A 27,007-nucleotide genomic window follows, 5' to 3' on the forward strand; every position below is an offset into this window, starting at 1 on the left:
TTTCTTTGATGTTTTTGACCCAATTTAAAAAATAACAGTCATGTAACATAAAATATTTAGTTTTAAAATATTTGGTTTTGAAAAAATTATAAATCATTTAGGCTTCCTTTTATGTTTTCAGTAAAATTTTAATAGAAGCATCTTCAAGGAAAATACCAAGAAATACAATGAAGTCTCAGAAGAAAGAATGAACAATTACAACATTACTCATTGCCAACCAAGCTTCACAGTGCAAAAAATTCAGTGGTATACCAGTTAGCAAAAAAGTGACTACATATGTCAAGATGATGTAAAATGAACACATAGTCAACTTTTACCTAGTAAATTGGAACTCGGAGAAAATTCAAAATCCAATTTTTCAAAGGGAGATAAGGAGTGTATATAATTGACACAAAAATATAAGACAGTTAAGTAAAAGTCACCATGAAACTCACAGCCAACATTTATTCTCTAACAAAATCACCAATTGCATATCTAATAAATGGCTAACAGGCCCTTGAATTTTAGGCTTAACAGATTATCCCACTCTTGAGAGATTGCCATTGTTGTGGTTTCTCCTTTCCAAGTAAATTATTTCAAAAATACTATCATTCAATACATTGTGTCTTTAATTATTGATGAGCTCATAGAAGAAGAAATACTATGTTCTAATCATGAGCATGAAAAACTATAAAATTATTAATTATTTGGCAATCTTAAGGAGCATAAATGATAAATCAAAATCTGAATTTTAATTCAACTAGAAGATACCAACTACAGGGATACCAACTATAAATGTAACTGTGAAATGGTATAGTTCTAAAAATTATGTAAAAGACCTAAGTAATACATAATAATTACAAGGACCTCTCTACACATACTGTATAAGCTGACATTTTTATAAATTTGACATAAAATTTAAATGTCAGCAGACCAAAGAGAACCATAAAACCAGTCCAAAGCAGAATGAGACATGAAGAAATGAATCTTTGCTGATTTCCTTAATTACAAAGCTTATACAAATAATTTTTAAAGTCAATAGTTTGATTAAAAAATAGGGGAAAAGAATGCTTTCATAGAAGAAAAACACAAGTAAATTTTTTTCAAATATGAAAAGGTGCTCTACTTGAGTGAAAATTACAAAGAACAATACCATTTCTCCTGTCACTTATAAAAATAAAAATATTGATGTATCCTATGATGGCTTTAATGCAGAAAAATAGACTCTAACTCTTGGTGGGTGGTAACTGGTACTACCTCCTCTTTTAAGGGCAGCACAGTAATTGTCATAAAAATTTTATGACATACCATGACTTAGCAGTTCTACTTATAGGAAAATTTAATCCTCTGAATATACACAAATATACACATGGGCATCCAGATGATTTTTAGGAAAAGAATGGAAATATACTAAATGTCTACCACTTTCAATATTAATTATAATACACCCAATACAAGAACATATAATGAAAATATGGGAATATGCATATATATGAATGAATTTTATAATTTTTGTAGTGGGAGTGAGAGTGTAGAGGGCATGCATAACCAATGGATATTAGACTATCTAGAGAGATATCCAATAAACTGGTAAAAGCAATTCTTTGCACAGGGCAAACAAACTAGGGGTCAGGCATAGGGGGAAGAATTACTTTTTTCATTATTAACCCTTTTGCAGTGATTTGAATATTAATAATATGAAAAAAATCCCCATCAATGTACCTTGGAATCTTCTATATGCCTATTAATAAGGCATTGATTCACATCTCTCTTCCTCAAACACAAAATTATCTGACATGGACTTTCCAAACTGGTATTTGGATTGTACCATCTAAAGCAAAGACCTTCCATTGACATAATTCTTTTGTATAAAATACTTCTGGATAAAATACTTTACTTATTTGTCAACACTTAACACCTGAATTCTTTCATATTGATTCTAGATTTCTCTGAGCTACCGAAAAACAAGAATCCCTGTTACACAGAGCCTGGCATCTCATCGTGGCAAAATAAGCTGTGCAGCTACTGTCTTTAGAAAGAGCATGAACTTCCCTTTTTTATTTGATAGTCTTCATCCACTTCTGTTATTTCTCCAACACAGTCTGCTTGTCTTATTTATTACTTACTTTCCCCTTCTATTCTATTTAGGTATTTGAAATCACTGATCTAGAAGAGAAAACTCAAATTCCTTATGACATGAGAACCTTCATGTCTGATCCAGAACTTCTCACACATATACATTTTACCACAAATTCCATGCTTTCCAATCATAGCAAACTTTTCTCACTTCCCTAAAACTCCTACAGGATCTGTAGATTTTTTACTCTGTTGCTTCCTCAACATCTAGTCACATGATATCATTTAAGAATTTGGCCTAGATGATATAAAGCTGATTCTTCTCTACTATTGCAGTACTACAATTTTGCATATCTCTTATAACATGTTGAAATACTGAGGCAGTTAAATTTGCACTAGGTAAAAAGGAGTAGGATTATGATTATGTCACTATATTGAATACAGGTATTGACTGATAGGGCAATCAATTGTGTTGATGGAGGGAGAGATACAAAGGGTTTTAGAAAAAAATAAAATATGTTATGACAGTAAATGTAGAAAACACTATGCAGATCATAACCTTATAGATAACCAAATATACAGAATTATAGAATGTTTGCATTATGTGAATATAAAAGGAAAAGCAAAATTAAAGATCTGTTCATGCCTCACAGCTACCTGAATAACAAGGCCCAACTCCATGATAATAAATGAGGGGAAAAAAACATGCAAAATAAATGCAGAGTAAGTAAGAAAAAACATCATGGTCTACTAAGCTCTTTCTTAAAGTAAGATAAAGAGATGTCAACAAATAATTTTGCAATAGTCAAATCACTAGGAGGAGAATCTAAATTATATGTAGAAGTAGAAACTTCATGTTTTAAACAAGCTATGTTTTCTATTGACTAGTGTGAAGGATCAACTACATGTTTAGAGATCCACCTGAACAGTCCTCTTGAAAGAAAACCCAACAATGTACAGGGTAAAAGATCCAAAAGAGAACAAAGTAGTACCCCAAAATATACCTGAAGAGCAGGTCTGGCAGTCTACTACCTAAGGAACAAACTTGACTACAGAAATGCCTATTTTTATATATTGCATTATATAAGAAAACATATCCATATTTAAATTGTTTAAAACATCCAAGAGACTATTTCATGACAAGTAAAATTACATGTAATTCAAAAACCATGCTTTATCTACATATTGACTATAGATATTTTACAGTACAATAACAGAATTGAGTAGAGGCAACCCAAATCTTAAGCACTAAAAGCAAAATAGTATCTGGCCCTTAACCCATCCATGGTTTAGAGCCACATAATTTACATTAAGTCACCTAATATCAATATGTTTCAGTTTCTTGATTTATAAAATAGTAGTAGCTACCTCTTGTGATGACTCACAATCCCTGCCAGTGCTCTAGGTGTTTGAAATTAATACAGTACAATTTTTATTGTACTATAACTTACAACTTTATTGTACTGTTAACATTGCTATCTAAGTTTCCCTTCAACAATTTACAAGCAAACATGTATTCTTCAGAGATTATTTGTTTTCAGCTGTGTATGTATCATTTCGTTGAAAAATAAGACATCAAGTATTATTTTTCATTTTTATTATAATTTTTAAGATGTGATTAAACTCACCAAAAAGTTTCTTTTAAAAAATATACTGGGGCCTCCCTGGCACAGCGGATTGATTACAGCACTGTGAAGGTATCCGCAGCCTCTACAGCACAGGTTTGATTCCCAGCCGTCCAGGGAGATACCTACATGGTGCGGCAGACCTCTCCTGCCTCACCCGCTGCTCCCCTCAGCAGTGTTTTCAGTCGTCTGCCTGTTATACTTCCTGCTCTGTCTCTGGTGAATTCTCTCACCCTCTTGCGCCTCTGGCCAGTACCCCAGCTCTTGTATAAATAAATAAATCTTAAAAAAAAAGAAATAGGGCCTCCCTGGTGGCTCAAGGGGTTAAGACGCAACCTATGAAGCAGTCCGCAGCCTCTGCAGCACGAGTTTGATCCCTGGCCGGCCAGGGAGCTAAACCCACATGGCGCAGACCTCTCTTGACTTGCTCGCTGCTCCCCTCAGCAGTGTACTTCAGTCTATCTGCCTGTTCTGTTCCCCACTCTGTCTCTGGTGAATCCTCTCACCTCCTACACCTCTGGCTGTACCCCAGCTCTTGTATGCATAAATAAATAAATATTTTTTTAAAATAAATAATAAAAAATATACTGTTTGTATGGTATTTACTAGTGAATATGTTCAGTACAATATAAACTATAGTAGTCTTTACATTCTTTAATATAATCAATTTACCTAAATTTAAATATTCAAAATAGAATTACCTAAAAAATTATTTATATTAAAACGAAACATTTATATTGGGTAGACTTTATATAATTAAATTCTATAAATTTAACTATTAAATTAAAAAAGACAGACTATTTAAATCAAAAAAAGTATACCATATACTCATACTTGACTTTCATAATCAGTATATACCTGTTAGCTATGCAAGCTTAAATAATGCACCACTAGAGGCCCAATTTATGAAATAGACTATATTCTGTCATTGGAATGACTGGAATTCAGGCTGTATTTTCCCCTTTACAGGTTTCCCCACTGTGTGAAAGCTTTCCTAGGAAACCTTTCTGTTTTATTTTATATCATGTTTTATTGAGATAGCACTGGTTTACAACAGTGCGTATGATTTAGGGGTATAGAATCACAACTCTTCAGATGTATTTTGCAACAATACACCCACCACAAAAGCCCCAATAATCTTCTCCCATAGTCACTGGGTCCCCCCTCACCACCAGCTCTTTCCCCTCTGATAACTTCAATTCTCAGTCAGGTTTTCAGGGTTTATTTTGGTTTAGTTTTGTCTGTTTATTTTCCAAATGTGAATAAAATCACCCTGTATTTCTCTCTCATCCTAATTTAATTTCATTTAGCTAAGTAACCCCTCCAGTTCCACGCATGTTGTCACAAATGGCAAGATTTCATTCTTTTTTTTTATAGCTGAATAACATTGCATTATGTGTATGTACCATATCTTCTTTATCCATTCAGCTGTCACTGGGCACTTCAGTTGCTTCTATAACTTGGCTCTTAGTGTTTCAAAGAAAACAGGAGTGCACATTTCCCTACAAATTAGTGGTTTTGCATTATCCAAATATACATCTAGGAATGGAACTGCTGAATTATAGGGCAGATCTATTTTTAATATTTTGAGAAATCTCCATGCTGTTTTCTCAAGGAGCTGTATCAGTTTACATTCCCACCAACAATGAACAAGGGTTCCTTTATTTCTCCACAAACTCACTAGACTTAATTGATTTTGGCTTTTTGATTATGGGTCATTCTCATAACTGTGAGATGGTTTTGATTTTAAATTTCCTTGATAACCAATGAAGAGCATTTCTTATGTGCCTATTGGTCTTCTGTATGTCTTCTTTTCAGAAGTGTCTATTTATCTTTCTGCACATTTTAGGATTGGGTTATTTGTTTTCTTGTGGTCAAGTTGTCCTGTGTAGATCTTAGATATTAAACCCTTGTTGGATATATGATGTGAAAATATTTTCTCCCACTCAGCTGTCTTTTCATTTTAATGATACCTTCTTTTGCTATGCAGAAGCCATTTTTAGTTTGCTTTAGTGCCATTTTTTAAATTTTTGCTTTTTCCTTGTCTTGGAGTCAAGTCCCCAAAGAAATATCTGAATGAACCAAATGGAGAATATAATCAGTGATCTTGAAAAGAGTAATACACAAAGGATCCAGGTAGAAAAAGGCAGAAATAAGATCTAAAAAAAAGGTAAAGCACTTGGAGAATTATCTTACTCCAGTATAAAAGGCAACATAAGGATAATGGAAATCACAGGAGGCAAAGAAAGAGAGAAGAACATATAGTTTATTCAAAGAAATAATAGAAGAACTTACCAAATATGGAGGAGAAACAAAATATCTAAGTCTGTGAGCCATAAAGAACATCTTATTAGCTGAATACAGTGAGACATATGCCAAGACATACAGTAATGAAACTAGTAAGAGTCCAGGACAAAAAATATTGAAGGTATCTGGAGGTGGGGTAGCACAGGTAAGAAAGGTAATTCCATCAGATTTTCATTTAGACTTCTCAGCACACACTTTGCAGGCAAAGTGAGAATGGAATAACATATTCAAAATACTCAAATATAAAACCTGCCAACCAAGAATCCTATATCCTGCAAGACTCTATTTCAATTATGAAATAAACGTTTCCTCAGTTAAACAAAAGTTAGAGTTTGACAACACTACATCTCCCTACAAGAAATGTTGACAGTTCTCCGATCTAAATTAAAGAGATGGAAATACACAAAAAATTGAACAAGGAAACAACACCATGAACAAGAACCAACAGAAAATCTACAGTTTATATATTAAAACCAGAGTCAGAATATTAGATAGCTTTAGTAATAAAGAAATGTTGACAATACAAAGTGGAAGATATTAGCAAATCAAAAATATTCTAGAAATAAAAAAATCACTTAAATTAAGTCAACAGTCATTTAATTGCAGGGGTGTAATGTCTAACTTGGGTAGTCATACCAAAAAAAAAAAAAAAAAAAAAGAATAAGGCAGAGTTATAAACTAGATAAAACTTTTGGTAACTAAAAAATCCTTCTCCCCAAGAAATTACCTTTGTTTACATAAAAGTTTTATTTGGGTCCTTTATCTTCCATTTCTGTATTTAGTGTGATGGCTTTTTGCCTGAGGAGTTGGCAAATGTGGCCCATGTCCTGTTTTTGTTTTTTATGGTTCCCAACACAAGAATAAAACTTTTATAAATAATAAATACAATGAGATGAAAAATACATTGTAAGGGTAGGATAAATGTCTTGAATTGTTGAAATAAACTGTTGAAATAAAACACAAACAGAAAAAAGACTGAAAAAAATGAATAGAACAATCAGTAAGCTGGAGACAACTGTCAATTTACATCAAGTGACGTCCCTTCTGAAAAAAAAAAAAAAAAAAAAAATTTCCCAAACTTGGTAACAATTATAAACCCAGAGAGCTAAGAAGTGTAGGATAAAAAAAATCATGTGGGAAAAACTACACAAGGCAAATTATAGTCAACTTTCTTACAACCAGTAATATTCTTCAAAAGATATCAATAAAAATATTCGAAAGTAACATACTGGATAAAGAGTGTGTAACCAGAACATATAAAGGACTCTTACAACTTAGACTGTAAACATTCCAGTTTAAAAATGGAAAATTGATTTGAATAGACATTTTACAAAACATATACAATAGCAATATCATTGATACAATGATACTGTACTAGCTATACAATGATATTGTTCTAGCCAAACAAAACCAAAATGATATACAATTACATAACTACTAGAAACACTATGAAAAATAATAACAAATGTTAATGAAGTGAGAAGAAAATGAAACTCCCATATATCACAGTTTAGCTACCACTTTGGAAAGTTTGGCAGTTCCGTATTAAACAAATGTTAAACATACAAATATAATACCTAAGCAATTTCATTCCTTGGTATTTACTAAAGAAAAACAAAAACATTTGTTCACACAAAATTTGAACATAATTATCATTGGCCCCAAAATTGAAAATAATTCAGTATCATAATCAACTGTTGAATCATAAGCAAAATGTACTGTACTTGTATAACAGAATACAATTCAGCACTGAAAGGAATGATGCTACAATACAGATGAACCATATCTGTAAGTGTACATATTTTATCATATCTGTAAAAGTCTACATATTTTATCACGTTATTTATATGAAATGTCTAAAAATTGCAACTCTCCTGAGATAAAACACTGATCAATGATTTCCTTGAGCTGGAACGGCACTGGGAGTTGACTGTAAATGAGTGATTATGCAGCTTTTAGAGGTGATGAAAGTATTGTAAAATTGGACTGTGGTGATAGCCACAGAACTATAAATTTACTAAAAATCATTGAAATACATACACTTACACTGCATAAATTTAATATTAAGGACATTATACCTCAATAAAGCAGTATATAAAAGATAGCCAGTAATGGGTAAAGAATGAAGAGTTATAGGTGAAACAAGATTTTGAAACAGTGATAATCATTGAAGTTTATGATGGGTAAGGATAGTGCATAATATTCTTTCACTTTTGTGTAGGTTTCAAAATTATCATCATAAAAACAAATTCTTAAAAACACCACTGACAAAGGTGTGGCAGAACAAGTACTCTTATATTACTATGGTAACATAAAATGGTTTAACTTCTACTGAGGAAATTTGGCATTATCAAAATCAAAGGATAATCCTCCATAATCTTTCCTTGATCCAGTAATTCTACTCCCAGGATATATCTATGATATACAGGTAACCTCATACATATTCCAAAGACCATTCATTCAAGATAATTCATTAAGAATTGTTAATAGCAGCAATTGATTGTAACAAAAAATAAATACCAGTTAGTAGGCTATATATCCATAAAAGTGCATTTTAATGACTGATGCTTTTTCTTTTGCCAATGGATAAAAATATTCAAGTAAAAAAACTAAATACAAAACATTGTGTAGAATGCAAACGTTTGTATGAAATTGGGGGAAAATGAAATATTGATATGAATATTTTTCTTATATATGCATAAAATATCTCTGGAAGGAAACAAGAAAATAATCACTTATTTGCCTACTGAAATGGAATCTAGAGGTTTGGGAGATAAAAACTGCTGGATATCTCAATGTATAATCAAACTTTGAATTTTGAACCATGAACATGTATTACCTACTCAAACAAAAGAAAAAGTCATAAAGAGAAAATCTTAAAAGCTCCCCTTGAAAAAGGACACATTATATGCAGCAAAACAAAAATAAGAATGAGAACAGCCCCTTCTTCAGGAGGAAAAAAAAGCAAGCAAGCAAGACAGTTGGATGGACAGCTTTAAAGTTCTGAGGGAGAACTGTCAGCCTAGAATTCAGTACTCAATGGCAGTGACTTTCATAGATTACATCTCCCTAACTAGATATACTTAAAATAACATTAATCAAAAAGAAAAAAAAAATGAGGAAACAAAAATAAATTTTTTATAATTATTCCCCAAGTTCCAAAGTTAGAATGGAAAGAAAACTTTTCAAAATACTGTGCTTTCAGAAAACTACAACCAATAATTTAAGTACTTAAATTTGTCTTGAGCCTTTCTTCTGGGGAAATTAATTTATTCTTAAATTGAGATATAACTGATATATAACATTTAGTTTCATGTATATAACATGATTCAATATTTGCATATATTGCAAAATGATCAACACATGTCTTGTTGAAGCCCACTACCACAATTTTTTCTCATGATAAGAACTTTTAAGATTTATTCTCTTAGCAGCTTTCAAATATACATTGTTAATAATGAGTTAACAAAATGTTCTTCTACATTGCATCACCACAACCTATTTATTTGTAACTAAATTTGACTACCCTTACATATTTTCCTCAACCCCCCCCCTCAACCTCCACCTACGAATTGGCAATTACCAATCTGATCTCTTTATCTGTTAATCAAAACTTTGTATTTAGTTTTGTTCTGTTTTAGGTCCCATGTATAAGTGAAATTATACAATATCTTTCTTTGACTTTTTAATCAAATGATTAAAAAGTTAAATGTTATTTGTAAACACCCGTTCTCTGTGACACTCATGACCATTCATGGTGTCACAAATAATAAGATTTCTTTTTTTTTTTTCCAGTTAGTGGTAGGTTGGTTGGTTTGTTTTCTGGGTAACTGCAAAGAAGAAATGCTGAATTATATGGTACTTCTATTATTAATTTCTTGAAGAACCTTCATACTGTTTTTTGTAATGGTAGCACCAATTTACATTACTACCAACAGTGCATGAGAGTTCCCTTTTCTCCACAGTCTTGTTAAGACTTGCTATTTCTTGTCTTTTTGATAATAGTAATTCTTACAGAAGTGAGGCGATATCTCACTGTGATTTTGATTTGAATTTCTCTGATGATTACCAATGTCCAGCACCTTCTCATATTCCTGGAAGCCATCCCTGTGTCTTCTTTGAAAAACTGTCTGTTCAGATCCTTTGTCCATTTTTTAAATCAGATTTTTTTTTAAATTTTAGTAGTCATTCATATATTTTGGCTATGAACCTCTCATTAGATAATATACAAATATTTTCTCCCATTCAGTAGATGCTTTTCATTTTGTGGGTTTCTTTTGCTGTGCATAAGTTTTGCTGTAGTCCCACTTATTTTTGCTCTTGTTTTGTTTTCTTTTGTGTCAAACCCAAAAATCACTTCCAAGATTAATGTCAAGGACTTTACTACCTATGTTTCCTTCGAGGAGTGTTATTATTTTAGGTATTACATTCAAGTTTTTAATTCACTTTGAGTTGTTTTTTAGATGGTTTAAGATAATGAATCAATTTCATTACTTTTCATGTGAATGTACAGCATTCCCAGTAACATTTATTTAAGAAACATCCTTTTTCCCATTGTATATTCTTGGCTCCACTGTTCTAAATTATTTGTCATATATGTGAAGGTATGTTTCTGTATTCTCTACTCTGTTCGATGACCTGTATGGTGGTTACACTACTATAACTTTGAAGTATAGATTGAAATAAGGAAGTGTGAGGCCTCCAGCTTTGTTCTTTTTTTCTTAAGACTGCATTGGTTGTTTAGGGTCTTTTTTTGGTGTGATCCTATATAACTTTTAGGATTGTTCATTTTGTTTATTTGAAAAATGTCTTTGAGAGGGCCTCCCCTGGTGGCACAGCAGTGGAGCACTGGACTGCGAGGCTGCCCGCAGCCTCTGCAGCGACGGTTCATTCCCTGCCAGCGAGGGTCCCACCAAAAAAAAAAAAAAAAAAAAGTCTTTGAAATTCACATATGAATTACCCTGACCTGTAAATTACTTTGGGTAAAATGAACATTTTTTGCAATTCCTTCAATCCATTAACATGGGGTATCTTTCTATTTATTTGTGTATTTAATTCTTTTATCGAAGTCTTATAGTTTTCAGTGTACAGGTGTTTCACCTCCTTGTTGAAATTTATTCCCAGGTTTTTTTCTTTTTGATGCAATTCTAAATAGAATTGTTTTCTTAATTTCTATTTCTGATAATTCATTATTAGTGGTTAGAAATGCAACTTATTTTTGTATATTGATTTTACATCCTACAAATTTACTAAATTTGCTTATTATCCCTAATAGTTTTTTGATGGAGTTCTTAGGATTTCTCACATACGCATACACACAAACACACACACATTGTCATCTTCTAATAGTGACAGTTTTACTACTTCCTTTCCTACCAGGATTCTCTTTCTTTTTCTTGCCTAACCATTCTGGCTGGGATTTCTGATACTATATTGTATAAAAGTGGTGAGAGTTGTTATCCTTGTCTTGCTTCTGCGTTAAAGGAAACACTTTCAGCTTTTCACTGCTGGGAATGGTATTAGCTGTGGGCTTGTCATGTAGTCTTTCTACTACTACATTGAGTTATGTTCTCTTATACCCATACCTTTTTGTTGAGTCTGTAATCAAATGACGATTGTAGATTTTGTTAAATGCTTTTTCTGTATCTATTACAATATGGTATTTTTAGTCTTCATTTTGTTAATGTGGTATAAAACACTGACTGATTGGCAGATACTGAATCACCCTTACATCTTGGAAAAAATCTACTTGATCATGATGCATGAGTTTTTAATGTACTGTTATATTCAGCTTGCTACTATTTTCTTAAGCATTTGTACATCTATCTTTAGCCTAGATATTGTCTTTCAGGTTTTTTCTTTCTTTCTTTTTAAATAACTTTTTTTTTTTTAAGCTTTATTTATTTATTTATTTATTTATTTATTTATTTATTTATTTATTTATACAAGCACTGGGTACAGTCAGAAACGTGGGAGGGTGAGAGAATTCACCAGAGCCAGAGCAGGGAGCAGAGCAGGCAAAAGGACCGAAGTACACTGCTGAGAGGAGCAGCGGGTGGCAGGAGAGGTCTGCGCGCCATGTGGGACCCCCACTCGGTGGCTGGGGAGCTACCAGGGATAGAACTGGCGCTGCAGAGGCTGCAAAGGCAGCTTCGCAACCCAGCGCTCAACTGCTGCGCCACCGGGGAGGCCCTTAGGTTTTTTCTTTCAGAATCCTTGTCTGGATTTGTAAGCAAGGTACTGGTATCCTTGTAAAATGATTTTCAAAGTATTATATTTTCTTCTGTTTCTTTTTAAGACTTTCAGAAGGATTGACATTAATTCTCTCAATATTTGTCAAAATCCACCAATGAAACCACCTAACTTTTTGTTTGTTGTTAAGTTTGATTACTAATTCAACCATGTTAGTAATCAATCTTGTTCACATTTTCTATTTTTTCATGATTCAGTCTTGGTAAGTTGTATGTTTCTCAGATTTATGTTGGCATGTAATTGTTCATAATAGTCTTAATATTCTTTGCATTTCTTCCATATCAATTGTAACATATCTTTCATTTCTTCTGATTTTATTTAATCTAAGGCCTCTCTTATTTTCTTGGTAAATATAGCTAAAGGTATGTCAGTTTTATCTTTTCAAAAATTAGTTCTGGTTCTTTATCTGTTCCTTGAGATTGTTTATTTGACATCTTTCTTGTTCCTTGATTATTTGACATCTTTCTTGTTCCTTGATGTAGACAGTTATCACTATGAATGCCCACTGAACTGCATCGTCTATGTTATGGTGTGTTGTATTTCAACTTTCATTTGTCTCAAGGTATTTTTAAATTTTTTCTTTAATTCCTTCTTTGACCTGATGGTTGTTCAGTAGCATGCTGTTTAATTTCCACATATTTGTAAATTTTCCAGTATTCCGCTTGCAACTGATTTCTACTTTAATATCATTGTGACTTGAAAAGATGCTTGATATTAATTTTTTTTTTAAATTTATTAAGACTCAATTTGTAACCTAACATAATCTATCCTAGAGAATGTCCCATGTGCACTTGAGGAGAATGTGTACTGTATTACTTTGGAATGGACTGTTTTGTATATGACTATTAAGTCCACGTAGTCTAATGTGTCATTTAAGGCCAATATTTTCTTACTGAATTTCTGTCTGGGTGACCTATCCAATGATGAGAGTAGAGTATTAAAGTACCCGACTGTTACTGTATTGCTCTCTCTTTCTTTAAGTCTCTTCATGTTTGCTTCAGGTATCTAGGTTTTCCTAGGGAAATTTCTTCAAGATTCTGAATAAGAATTGATGGGCAAGATTTTAACTTTTCAGCAATTACAGAAGTATTTTGTATTTTTTTTTCCCTCTTTCCTTCTTTTTGTTACTTCAGTCTATAGTGAGAGTGGATAGTATAATATTGTGGTCTAGTTCTATGAATGAAAGCTATTAGAAGGGAGAAGAAGTAAAAGTTAAAAGGTTTATAAGAGTTGTAGCTTTTCAGGGTTCTGATTTAGTACAAAATTAAGCCATTCAAATATTAGGAAGAAAAAACATGTACTTACAGTCTTTAAAATAACCACACCTAGACAAATGAGCTAACAGCAGTAGAAATAACAGCTTTTAGTCTATTGTCTTTTTACTCTAATTTTTTATATATCCATACTAATCAAGAAAATTGTTAAGCTTTCCTTCTTTTATATTAGAAAAACAATAAATGCCAGTTCTTAAAAACTACACATATACCTTCCTTCAGGTTCTAATACACAATAATATGGGTGGGAGTAGGATATGTCATCACCTAATCACTTTTTATTCTGTCAATACATATATAACAGATAATGATCCCTTTATCTCTGCCCATAAAGTGACTATATCCACAATTATTTCACTCCAAAATTAACCAAGGAAGCAATGAAGAACAAAACAGTGCTGGCCACAACTATCACTAATTGAAATGAGTTTTCAAACATGGTCAGTGTAAGAAAAGCATGCAGGTATTTCTAAAGTTGACTTTAGCTACAACAAATCCTGAGATAAAAACAAAACAATTTTGAGGGAATTTAGTAAGAGATTGGTCTCAGTTTTCTTTTCTATAAAAGGGAATTAAATATGAGGTCCTTTTTAGTGTGAATATATACATAGACACATAAAGTGAAATCTTCATTTCTTAAGAAAATACTGATTATAAGGACAGTCAAATAGAATACAGATCCTAACATATCATTTACAAGGTATGTATAGACTTTATGAAGATGGATTTATAAATCACACAACAGTGCCAGAAACTAAAGTTAACTTAAATGTTTAACATATAACTTATAATTTATATGACATGTGTTTATTATTCCTTTGGCTCACCTATAAATTTTTAGTATGTCAGGTGAGCAAAAAATTCAAAACAGTACAAAAAGAATTCTACAAAGATATGAATTACAATGAAATCCATTAACACCCTAAAATCTTGTCCAAGGCACTTTGAACATTTTTTTTTGACATGCCTTGGCAGTTCATTGGCATTTTCATCTAATTTTTTCTCTATCATTCCTTCAGAGCTCAGCTCAAATGTTAGCCCACCCAGCAAATATGCCCTAATTTTCCAGCCCAAGTCAAGTCCCTTGCTATACTGTCTCATTGTACCCTGTAATTATAATTCTATAATATCTAACAGAATAACTGCTTGTTTAATATCTTTTCGCTCTATAAGGTCTTTGATAACAAGGATTTATCCTTTATGTTTTCCATTTTATCCACAGAAGCACATATTTACAGAATGAATGAATGATTATGGAAAAATGATCATTAGAATTTTCTGGCCTAACTATATATTTAAATAAAATAAGATACTGTTATAGACTTTACTATCAACATATTGCTAACTCCTCATTTTTCTTCTGGTACTGAAAATACAATTAATTTTTCTGTTAAATTAAATCAAGTAATACATAAAGTTTCCTTTAGAGTCATTATTATCTAACAAAACTGTAAGATAATTTACTTTCTTTTGCCTAGTACTGTCCATCTGGGATAAAATTTGCTTCTGTTTAATATATTCTTTTTTATAATATATCTTCATGAGCAGTAGTAAAAAGGCAAGCAAACAATAATACAGAATAAACAAATTACTTACATTTTTTTTAAAAAGTACTTTTGAAAGCCTCAGAAACACTTTCATACTTTAATATTAAAGTTGAAAAGTTTACATAGATGGAAAGGGAGGAAAATCCAAATAGTTACTGAAACAAGTATACTATTACTATTTCTTTTAATATTTACTTTATTTCCCTCAGAAATAAGTAGAAAGTAACTCAAAATGTTTTGGTAGCTTTCAAATTAACATATAAAAAGAGTCTTTGTTGTCTACCTAACCAGCTCTCTTTCATATTAACACACATTTTTTTTAAGGGAACTGCTTATCCATTCTTTATTTCTATGGTTCTGATGAGAATGCCTCATTTCCACTAGCTGGGCTTGTCATGAGACTGGGCCAAAAATCTTTCCATACGCAAATCTTTAACAGTGACTAATTCAAGCAGTAGGCATATAACCTCAGTTGGACTCAAGTTCCTAAGACATTTGGAGTATTATGAAGGGGGAAAGGGTTTCTTTTCTCTTGATTAATAAACTAAGTTTAATTTAAGAATAGTCATCAGCCCCGAGAGAAAGAAATCAAAAGAGCAAAGATAGAAAAGGTGAGAACAATAATAAATAATATATTATCCTCTGGATTCTGAAATTCTTTCAACTAGTTCCAGTCCCTTTTTTTCCATGGTTTAGTACCTAATAAATCCCTCTTCACTCTTCTTTTTTGCTTCAGCTAACTTGAATAAGATCTGTCAATTATAATCAAAAAGTCCTAATTTAGTTTCCATATTCAATTAGGCATCATAAATTAAATACAAAAAATATTTTTAAAATAATTGTTTAATCCCTTGCTCTTACAAATCTAAACAGCATTGTATTATAAACTCTCCTACAATCTTCTGTTCCACTTCATTGGGGTATAATTGTAAAATAGAAATTACATATATTCAAAGTGTACAGCTTGATATTTTAATATACAAAGTGAATTAATCACCACAATCAAGCTAGTTAACATATCCATCATTTCATAATTATTTGCTATAATGTATCAATATATGTACTCCTTTAAATTTTCGTAAGTACATATAAAATATAGTTGCTATATGAAATTAACATATTGCCAAGATCTAAAAATGCTAACTGTACATAAAGGTTTCAAGTCTTTGTCTCTTCTAATGCTCCAGAATTAACTACTTTTAATATTTATAATAGCTTTTGATAAGCTTTGCTATATATCTTAATTTACCAACTTTAAATATTATCTCAACTCCATGCTGGATTGAACTGAATTGAAGATAACTGAACTCTCCACACAACCAATAGTAGTTAGTCACACAATAGTAGTTAGTCACTGCTATTATTTCCTCTATTATGTTACTTTACTTATACCCTTATTTATATTATCTAATGCTGACATTCCATTTTGTAAATTGAGAATTAAAGGGAAGTAATACCTTTAAGTAATACCCTTGTCCTTCACTTTCAATTCAAATAATCAAATATTCCCATATTTAAAAGTTAATAATTTTCATTTGTTCTCTAACTACAATTATTTTTGTACTTTACCTGAAAGTTTAAACTCAATAAACATCATTTATATTTTGAAAACTATCCATAATACTCATATTATGGATATGAGTATTATCCATATAATGATAATACTGGTCCTTTCCTATTCAGACTATTTTTCATTTTCCTGGAGTGTCTAATAGCTCATATCCTTTGCCTTATCTGCTTTTATTACTATGCTACATAATTCGAAGTTATCAAGGTTAGTCTCAAATCTCTGTTTCTACTTGTTATTTCCTTCTTAGTAGTGACATCTATTAAGATTTACTGCTCTGCAATGATTTTGTGACTTTTCTTAAATCAAAGTTACCGTTTACTGGATCCACTATTACCTGGTCTTTTATATTGCACCTTCATTGTTCTAAACACATTCTACAGTAAGTTCCTAAGAAGAATGTATGCACAAGTCCTTACATGCCTGGAAATGTTCTTTGTACTCTCACATTTCACTGATAGTTTGGATGAGTATAAAATTCCATATTGCAAATTATTTCCCCTCAAATCTGATTCATTATATTCTACCACCTGCTGTTGTTTTTATGAACAATTTGATGATTGTTCCTTAGTAGGTGACCTAGTTTTTCCTCTCCAAGTGCTCAAATCTAGTTTTTCATTCTTGGTATTTTTAAATTGCAAAATAATGCATTTAGCTGATTATCTTTATATTCACTGTGCTGAGCACATCTTGGGCTCTTTCAGCCTGGTAGTTCATGACTTTCAGTTCCAAGAAATTCCTTTATTATGTCTTTGAAAATTTTACTCCAATGAATATTCCCTAAATTCTTTTGGAACTCCAGCTAGCTAATATATTGAACCTCCTAAATATTACTTTTTTCTGACACATTCCTTCTCTTGATTATGTTTTATATATATTCTTTACCTTTAGACTTTGCTGTAGAGCTTTATATTTTAACATTTCAGGTCCAACCACTATGGAAAGCTGTCTGGAGGTTCCTCAGTCTACTAAAAATGGAGCTACCATATGACCCAGTATTTCCACTTCTAGGGATCTACCCAAAAGACACAAAAACATTAATTGAAAAGAACACCTGTACACCTATGTTTATTGCAGCAATATTTACAATGGTAAAACCTGGAAACCACCCAAATGCCCAAAAATAGATGACAGGATCAAGAAGATGTGGCATATATACACAATGGAATGTTATTCAGCAATCAAAAAAGATAAACTCATGCCATTTGCAGCAACATTGATGGAACTAGAAGGAATTATGCCCAGTGAAATAAGCTAGAAGGAAAAAGAAAAATATCGGATGGTTTCACTTATAGGAAGAATATAAGGGAACCAAATAAGACATTAGTGTAAAAAAATAATAACAGTACAAAATACAACAAAGCAAAAACAGACAATTATAAATCAGAAATATACTGCAGGAGAAGAGGAGGAAGAGGGATCAGAGGGAAGGAGGGAAGAGAACAGGGGACTGAGGTGATGGTGCATGGGTGCACTGGGGAAGGAAATTTCATGGTGACTACCCCTGAGGGGGGGGGGGGGGAGCAAATATTGTTTTAAAATGAACAACAATGTAAAAAAAATTAAAAAATAAAAAAATCTCTAACTAAAAATTTTTTTTTTTAAATTAGCGTTCCTTATGTTCTGAATTTCCAAAAACTCATTTTTGATATCTTATTATTTCTTTCACACATCTTAACATGTTGATGTTTTAATAAGTATTAAAATACTGTGAAAATGCTAATTATAGATTTTATATTTTTCTTTGTAATTTTTTGTTTTGCATATTAACTTTCTTACAAATTTTTTGCTTCATTGTATTTTTTCATATTAAAGCATTCCTCAAATGTCTGATCATTCTTGAATACATATTAATATTTAAGAATAAGGCCAAAAGCAGACTGAGAGCCCTCTGAGCATGTTTAGGGTTTGGGACTGATTAGTCTTTTAAGGAGGGACCTTTGATTGCCAGAATGCAAAGGTCACTGCTCTAAAGTCAGTTAATTTCTTTAGAGAAGAAAAAAAGTAGTAATGCTGTTTCCCTATTCAGCACTGCTCAATGATTGGCCTGAATGGAAAAACTGCAATTAACTCCTTTATCTTCATTCACCCAAAGTATCTCAATATATACTCTCTATTGCATACCTTGCATGTTCAAATTCTATACCTCTCTAGGATTCTAGTGGGAGGCAGGGCAGGACAGACTGTTTTCCTTCTTTCTAATAAATTAGTGTATAATTTTGTTTTAACTGCCACCCACAGTTAAAAATGTTTCACAAAGAACTATACACATACATAAAAATGAAGGAAACAATAAGAGTTTCACAAAATAATATTCATCCTATGAGACATACTCTGATATTTTCTATTGTGATACGAGTGCAATATGAGACACACAAACACACACACACACACAAATGAAGATGTGACTTGCTCTGCCATGTTTAAATGACCACTGTTCCACCTACTTTCTGTACCCCAGGAAATTGCTAAAGTTTCACTCACTAATAAACTTTTCTATTGTCTTTTTACTTTATTTCTTTTTTAATTCCTTTGCTATAATTTTAGTGGGATCTATCTAGGAGAGCAAAAAGAATAAACACAAATGCTTAGTTTGTAATCTCTAACTTGAAGTCATTCATAAACATTTTTATAAACCAGCAGTTTCCTAACTTTTTCTTGCTATTTAAGATTCCTATGTGAAGTATGACAGCCTCAATTGCTGTACTGTGGGACTTATGATTAAAGTGTGCCAAGGCACTCTGGGAAATTAAAAAGTAAACTGCTGGTGGTGACCATAAGAATCTATATCACAATTCCATTTGTGATAAAAGTAAAAGTAATATTGTGGTTAAATTAAAGGTTCAAAATTAAACCTGAATAGTTAACTGAAGAAATGAAAATTTCTGGTTGAGGGAGACTTTAGTAAAGGTTCTTTCTACTAAGAAAATAATCAAAAAACAATTCTCAAATACATTGAGAAAAATAATTTTATAAGAAGTAAAAAGTACTTACAAAGCAAGGCTACTCAAAACATATTGTACGTGCTCACATTCATCTGGGAATGATGCACTGGCTGAAGTAAAACAGCAAAGTGCAGTCTGAAGAACCTGAAGCTGTGGCAAAGGGACCTGCCATCGTCCAGCATAATCTTCAACCACCTGATGGGGAAGCAATCCAAAAAGTACATTATTATAGAAACTGTTCTTAAGATCTCAAGTTTAAAAATTTGGGTAAAAGTTACTAGACAAATTAAAACATTAGTTATATATGAACGAAAACGGTCTGGGGGAGTTTTTTATTGTTTAGTTTCATGTTGTATATCTGAAAAGAAAATTATTACCTTTAAAATACAAACAAAAAATTGAGCAAACGAACGACTGTACTGTCCAAATCTTTACCAAACTTTTTAACAAATACCCTTCACCTCCTATATCTAGCTTTTGTGAAAATACCAATTATTAAATACTAAGAAAGCTAGACAGTAGAACATAGTAATGGAGAAAATCAGAAATGAGCCTGCACTACTAATATCAGTGTTATTTTAAGACTGAACTCTAAGCATTCTGGCAGTAAATGAGTATTACTATAGAGTGGCATGATGTTCTCATTATGAAAGTTTTACAGTACCGTATTATGGAGAAGAGTTCAGAATATAATCAGTCTTGGCTCTGTCTGTTAACTAGTTTTATGAATTTGGGTAGTTCATCTTCCCTCTCTGTGCATTAGTTTCCTCACCATAAATTGGAGATAATGCTTATCTTGCAGACAGATATACTCTAAAACTAAATTGGGGCAATTTATGAGAAAAGATTTTAGAACTATTAATTATTATAAAATATGAATTATGATCATTCAAGACTGTTATATTAAGATAACGTTTTATTCTAAAATTTATCATGTTAGACAGGGATTATCAAACTACATAGCCTGGAGGCCAAATTTGGCCTACTACCTGTTTTGGTACAATAAGTTAAAATTACATTCATTATTTAGAAACATTAAAATACATCGCCCATATTGCTATGGACTTATTGAAATGTGTCTCCCTACAATTCATGTGTTTAAATCTTAATTCCCATGTTACTGTATTTGGAGATAGGACTATTAGGCCATAATTAAGATTAAATGATCTCATAAGGAAGGAATCCTATCAGAGAGAACAGTGGCTTATAAGAAGAGATCTCAAGAGCGCACTCTCTTGCTCTATCTCCCTCATCTCTCCTTACCTACACCCATGTACTAAGGAAATGGCATGGTAAGGTCACAGAGAGAAAGCAGTCATATGCAAGCCAGGAAGAGAGTTCTTACCAAAACTCACCCAAGCAAGCATCCTGATCTTACCACCCTCCAGAACTATGGGAAAATCAATTTCTGTTGTTTAAAACCATCCAGTCTGTGGTATTTTGTTACAACAGCTCAAGCTAATATACAAATGTATAAAATAATACAAATGTAGCGTATTAGGAAGCAAAAATATACAAACCGATCAACTAAAATATGGTTATCATTTCTTAACTAAGCTCTTCTTTTTTCTAACATTAACAATGAAGACCACCAAACACTAGTTTGTCACTGAGCAAACACTTCTTGATTTCTAAATCCAGGTAATAATAAACTAGATCATAATACAGTACCAAGCATGATTGCATTTCTATTGACCGTTATTAACATTCCTCCCTGAAATCTCCCACAGTCATCAACTTTCATTATTTCCAACACCTCAAACTGAAAGTTCAAAGATGTCAGTCAAGCTGTTCACTAATGATTACTTCATCACTTGTTTACAGTGAATCCATCCCACTGATTAACATACCAGAAGATGAGTTTGGGTTATAATTCCAAAAGATGAAATCCAATATCCAGTCCCAATTTCATCATCCTGAATACTGAAGTCCCCAAATATCAAATTCCAATAAAAGCCCAAAATTTATAATCCCAAATAGCAAAATCCAGAAAATATAATCTGGAAAAACTAATTTTAAAAATTCCTTTAAGACATTCATTTACATTTTTAAAGGAGACTGAGAAACATAAAAACTTATTCATTGGTCATTCATAAAACTCATTGTCAAGAGAATTTTTATCTTTCACAAATGTAGATGTAAAAAAAAGGATATCTCTTCATTTACTGAGGCAATTTCAGTGTTTTTACATGCACACACAAAAGCAGCACTGTGATAACAGACTTTCACAGGGTCAAATTTGTGAAAAATGAATTCTCCAAAAATCTTTCTTTAAATTTTACCAGTATTAGAAATGATGTAAAAATGAAATACATTGCATAGGGAATTATAAAAAAAATATTGCTGACAATTTAAAATAATGGGAAAGAAACTAAAAACCAGTTCAACATATTAAAAAGGATTACAGGGATAGAGATTATGGACATTTATACAGAGGCAGTCCGTAGGAGTTGGCCGACTATCACAATTAACTATAATTTTGAAGTCTTACACTGTGAAGACTAGCTGCCCTTTTTCTGTTTTAGGGAATGGCTCTCTTCACATAATATATAAACATTCATTCTGTATGTGGCATGTTTCTTTTTGAGATTCTTCTATAATTTGATATACATACCAACATGAGCATTCCCTTTTCGATTTTCCCATCTTCTGTGCCATGCTTCTGTGGTTTTGGTTTGTGGATATCCATTCCATAGGCAGTCTGATGGAGACCACAAAGTGATGGAAACTATACTGATAATCAAACAGCAACACCACTGTAAGTGGTTTTTTATCCTACTATGTTCATACTTATTTTCAAACCAAATATGTAACTTTGTTGCTTTCTTCAGGCAAATAAGGTTATATTCATTAAAAGCTACTAGAACTGCATCAGATGCTAGGAATGCTAATTCAGACAAATGATGAATTTTTAAACTTAAGTTTTCATCATCTGGTACTACATGGTGATCCAGTTATCTGAACTTTCCACCAAATGCATCAGGCTAACTGGAAAAAAGTAAACTTTATTGGTAATACCCTGAAATTCACTTTTAGAACTGATGATCACACCTCAGTCTAAATCTATCATTATGATTTGAGGATTCAAATGAAATAATTTTCTCCTATAAAGTCCACCAAATCTTCAAATAAGCATTTATAAAACAATTCACTTTTCCAGTCATTAATACATAAATGAGGGCATTAGTACTAGAATTTTCAAATCCAAAAGGGGATGAATTGTATATAATTGATGAAAAATAGTGGGGACATTTTGAAAGTGCCATCCAGTATCCAAAATGCAGTTATGCATATAAGTCTATCATCTTCAGCACTCAAATCCCTCATTAAGAAAAGCTCACCATTTAATGTGTTATGTAACAGTGAAAGGAACTTCTTTGGTTCAAAAGATTGCTGAGCATGTCCAATTCTTTTTCTTCTCTAAGAAAGGATTTTTTTTTGAAAATTTATTTTTATTTATGCGTACAAGAACTGGGGAATAGGTCAGAGGAGGAGAGAGGATTCAGAGACAGGGAGCAGAATAGGTGATCTACTGAAATACACTGCTGAGAGGAGCAGTGGGTGAGGCAGGAGAGGTCTGCTGCTCCATGTGGGTTAGCTCGGGTGGGGGATGGAGGGCTCTAATTCATACTGCAGTGCTGGTGACAGATAGTACTGAGACTTTAATCCCTGCGCCACCACGGAGGCCCAAGAAAGGATATTTTGGGTTTTTTGTTGTTTTTTTAACTTATATTTTACATCACTGCTCTTTTTTTTTTTTTAAAGATTTATTTATTTATTTATTTATTTATGCAAGAACTGGGGTACAGGCTAGATGTGCAGGAGGGTGAGAGGATTTGCCAGAGCCAGAGCAGGTAACAGAACAGGCAGACTGATGAAATACACTGCTGAGGGGAGCAGCGGGCGAGACAGGAGAGGTCTGCCGTGCCATGTGGGACCCTTGACAGCAGGCCGGGATAGAACCAGCGCTGCAGAGGATGCGGAAGGATGGCTTCATAAAGTGGCGCTCAACTGCCTGTGTCACCAGGGGAGGCCTCATTGTTCATTTTTAAACAATGTTTGCTTCCCCCCCACCCCCCTCAGGTGTGGTGCGCGGTTGAATTGGTGGAGGAGATTCTATGGGGACTACACCTGAGGAAAGGGTGTTCTTTGAAGGCAAGCATACAGTACTGTACGTGATGGGGCAGAAGTTGCACATGACTGAATAATTTGGCAAGGGAGGTTCTTATATTTTTCACCTGAGTTTCTCACTTCTTTTCATGATCTGACCTTTCAGAATTATGATTTTCAGGATTATAGATTTTGTAAATGTTGATCTTCAGAGATTTTTGGAATTTTGGGATGGGTTTTGGAATTTTTGGATTTGGGTTTTTGGAATTTGGGATGGTGGCTTTCAGGATTACAATTACCACCACCAGAAGACACATCACATATCACATTCCATTTCATTCTAGGAGCATCAAAATATGGCCATAAATCAACCTATGCATTGAATAAATTTGTTAATTTCCTAAATACCTAAAATAAACCTCAAGTTAGTTTTTTTTACTATATGTATGTATGTACATTTATATGTACATTGTATGTACATTTGTATGTAGTATATGTATGCGTGTACATTTTTACTATATGTATGTATGTACATTTACTGTATGTATGTATGTATGCATGTATGTGTGTGTGTACTTCCTAGCCCTGTCCACTGAAAAGATCTAGGAGCAATAACACTCCAGTTATATCATACTTAGGCCCAAATACTGGTCTCTAAACACTATTTTCCAGTAAAAGTCTCTAATTTAGCAAAAATTACATTAAAGGTTACATTTCTGTTTTTGATAATTAGGTATTTTTTGGTAAGTATAAATTAGTTCAGTTTTTTAAAGTTTAAATACAAAACTATTCTGTTTCCACTTTTTCCCTAAAATGTCAATATTCTCATTACTTTGTGGGGTTATTTCATAATATAAGCACAATTCTGTATTTACTTTCTGTACTCTGCTACTAACCAACACATCAAGATTTCCTAGTGCTGATGGGTATTTTTTTTTAAGAATCAGATGGAAAAAATAAAGCAGGTAGATGGGCAACACTGTCAAAAGAGTGTAAGTAAGTTAGAATCAGATAGATCTGGCTTTGTCATTTATTAGCTATGTAACCATAGCAAAGTGATTCAATTCTCAAAGTTTCCTACGAAATTAATATCACCTTAATCACAGGGTTACTTGAAGAATCAAGTAAGATAATATATTGAAATTTAGGATAATTCTTGGCACATAACCAATAAGAACTATAATTATCAGTGTACCCTAAGAAAATGGCAAGGTAAGCTTGTTTTGATGGCTTATGCATCAGCATGCACTGGTTAAAAATTTGTTTCCAGGTGTGATTCTCCACAACAAATTTTACCAGCTGTTAGCAAGCAGATAGGCTAATCCCAAATAAAATCCGTTCAAAAGTTACTGCTAAGTTCCAGCTATTTAATTCAATACTCAAATGAAGCATATCCTAAACAAGGCAATACAAATAAAATGCTTCATGCCTGAACACAGACCTGAGGATTTTTTTCTTTTTTAGTTTTCCATGAAGAATGAAGAAGGTAAAGAAAAGCTATATTCAAAAAATAAAGAGTCATCTGTCACTTGTCTTTTTCAATCATGATAATCATTCTAAAGAAAAACTAAAATTAAATTCATATTTTAAAAAACCACCAAAATGGTATAGATATGAGTCTAGTAAATTAAAAGTTGTTTGAAATCTGCAAAGGACATAATATTTAGCAGCAATCTAAAACCCAGTAATTTTAGGGGCTCAATAGAACATTGTTCAAGCACTACTCAAGTGAATATTTCTGCAACACTAAGGTCTTTAATAGATTCTGTGAATATAGTAAGACTTAACCTTTTACAAAATGGAAAATGGAATAAACATCTCATAATCTTAATATTACATACAATCTTAACTTTTATTGTTAAAAGGAATCTTCATGATTTTCTAGTCAAAGCTACAACTATGGCAGGAATATCCATGTAATATCACTCCCAGAAGTCCTCATCTCCATGAATTTTCTCTATCCACAAGGTATGAAGCAGGCAGGGTCCCTTCCATGTGATTACCTGAGTATCTGTTTAAAGATCCAACTTTCCTCTTAAGGTAAATATAAGCTCATTTTAAAAGCTCTGAATAAATCTGATACCTGTTCATTTTTATTTCATTCCAAACTCATGGAGGAAAGTACTATATTAAATCCTTCCTTCATAAACATCAAAATGAGCACAAAGGAACCCCAAAAAATATGCAAAAGAAAATGTATATGGGGCCTCCCCGGTGGCGCAGCGGTTGAGCGCTGGGTTGCGAAGCTGCCCGCGGCCTCTGTGGCGCCGGTTCCATCCCCGGCTGCTCCCCGGCCACCGGAGGAGGGTCCCACATGGCGTGCAGACCTCTCCTGCCGCCCGCTGCTCCCCTCAGCAGTGTACTTCGGTCCTTCTGCCTGCTCTGCTCCCCGCTCTGGCTCTGGTGAATTCTCTCACCCTCCCGCGCTTCTGACTGTACCCAGTGCATGTATAAACAAAACAAACAAACAAACAAACCAGCAAACAAATAAATAAAGCATGCCTCTATAAAAAAAAAAAAAAAAAAATTTGAAAAAAAAAAAAAAAAAGAAAATGTATATGAACATCAAATGAAAATGTATGATGGAAAGACCTCTCTGCATTCCTACAGCTGGTTAGAGCCAGATATAATGTATGCACATGATAATGTCTTAACTGACATGAGCTAAGCAGAACGCTTCATTTCATGTCAATTTAGTATGGTCTGGCCACCTATTGCAGGCAGTGATTATATTATTGAATTTTAAAAAATCATTTTAGGTGTAATAGGTGGAAATTATTTTTTGATCCTTGTGTCTGGTTTCTCAACAAAGACTACAAGTCAGAAGATTAAAATGAAAAGTTGGTTAAGTTGGGTATTAGAACAGTAATGTGTGAATGTCTAGCCTTTAAACTGTTAGTGTTAACCCTAAGTCAGATGCTCCTTATTCTGTTCTTCTATTTTATTCTCAAAAACAAGCTCTTAGATTCATTGTGACTTATCTAAAGGCTTCTAGAATCACTGTCATAATATGGTCTCAGGCAGCTTTCTGGGATTGATAAGGACATAAATCTAATCAAAGCTATAGATATCAAGATTTTATCTGAGCTCGACAAAGATGGCTAATAGATTTTATCAAGCAAACTAAGTAGGGTCAGGTTCCTTATTATATAGGGCATGAGTCACTTTCTTAAAAGAAAAAATCTCAGAATTATTACAAATTTAAAGGCCAAAAGGGAAATTTAAAAAACCTACACCTTAAACTCTAGCTCTAAGTACTAGTTTTGCTCAATATCAGAACTAAATGTGTTTAAAAAAAAGATAATATACTTATAATGAAAAATAA

At 32.7% G+C, this 27,007-nt stretch overlaps 1 protein-coding gene and 1 long non-coding RNA gene across 7 annotated transcripts in view; one reads left to right on the forward strand and one right to left on the reverse strand.

Annotated features, from left to right (window-relative positions):
* LOC119257606 (uncharacterized) overlaps positions 1–18,116 on the forward strand; it is a 51,235-nt gene extending 33,119 nt beyond the window's left edge. Inside the window, exon 4 of one of the 2 annotated variants that reach the window (XR_008553903.1) lies at positions 17,554–18,116. This is a non-coding gene — a long non-coding RNA (uncharacterized LOC119257606). Of the gene's footprint in view, positions 1–1,922; positions 4,220–17,553 lie in introns of those variants that run through there. The other variant, XR_005128074.2, reaches the window with a different exon arrangement.
* The window catches only part of ZNF654 (zinc finger protein 654), a 68,856-nt gene that overhangs the window by 27,489 nt on the left and 14,360 nt on the right, over positions 1–27,007 (reverse strand). For 3 of the 5 annotated variants that reach the window (XM_037525686.2, XM_037525685.2, XM_037525689.2), the window contains exon 2: positions 19,622–19,767. In XM_037525686.2, coding sequence (XP_037381583.1) covers positions 19,622–19,767 — 146 coding nt within the window. Of the gene's footprint in view, positions 1–19,621; positions 19,768–22,186; positions 22,306–27,007 lie in introns of all 5 variants that reach the window. The other 2 variants (XM_037525688.2, XM_037525687.2) reach the window with 2 other exon arrangements.

This window comes from Talpa occidentalis, unplaced genomic scaffold (assembly GCF_014898055.3).
Source record: "Talpa occidentalis isolate TD23 unplaced genomic scaffold, MPIMG_talOcc4v2.1 talOcc4.4, whole genome shotgun sequence".
In the NCBI taxonomy this organism is placed as follows: Eukaryota; Metazoa; Chordata; class Mammalia; order Eulipotyphla; family Talpidae; genus Talpa; species Talpa occidentalis.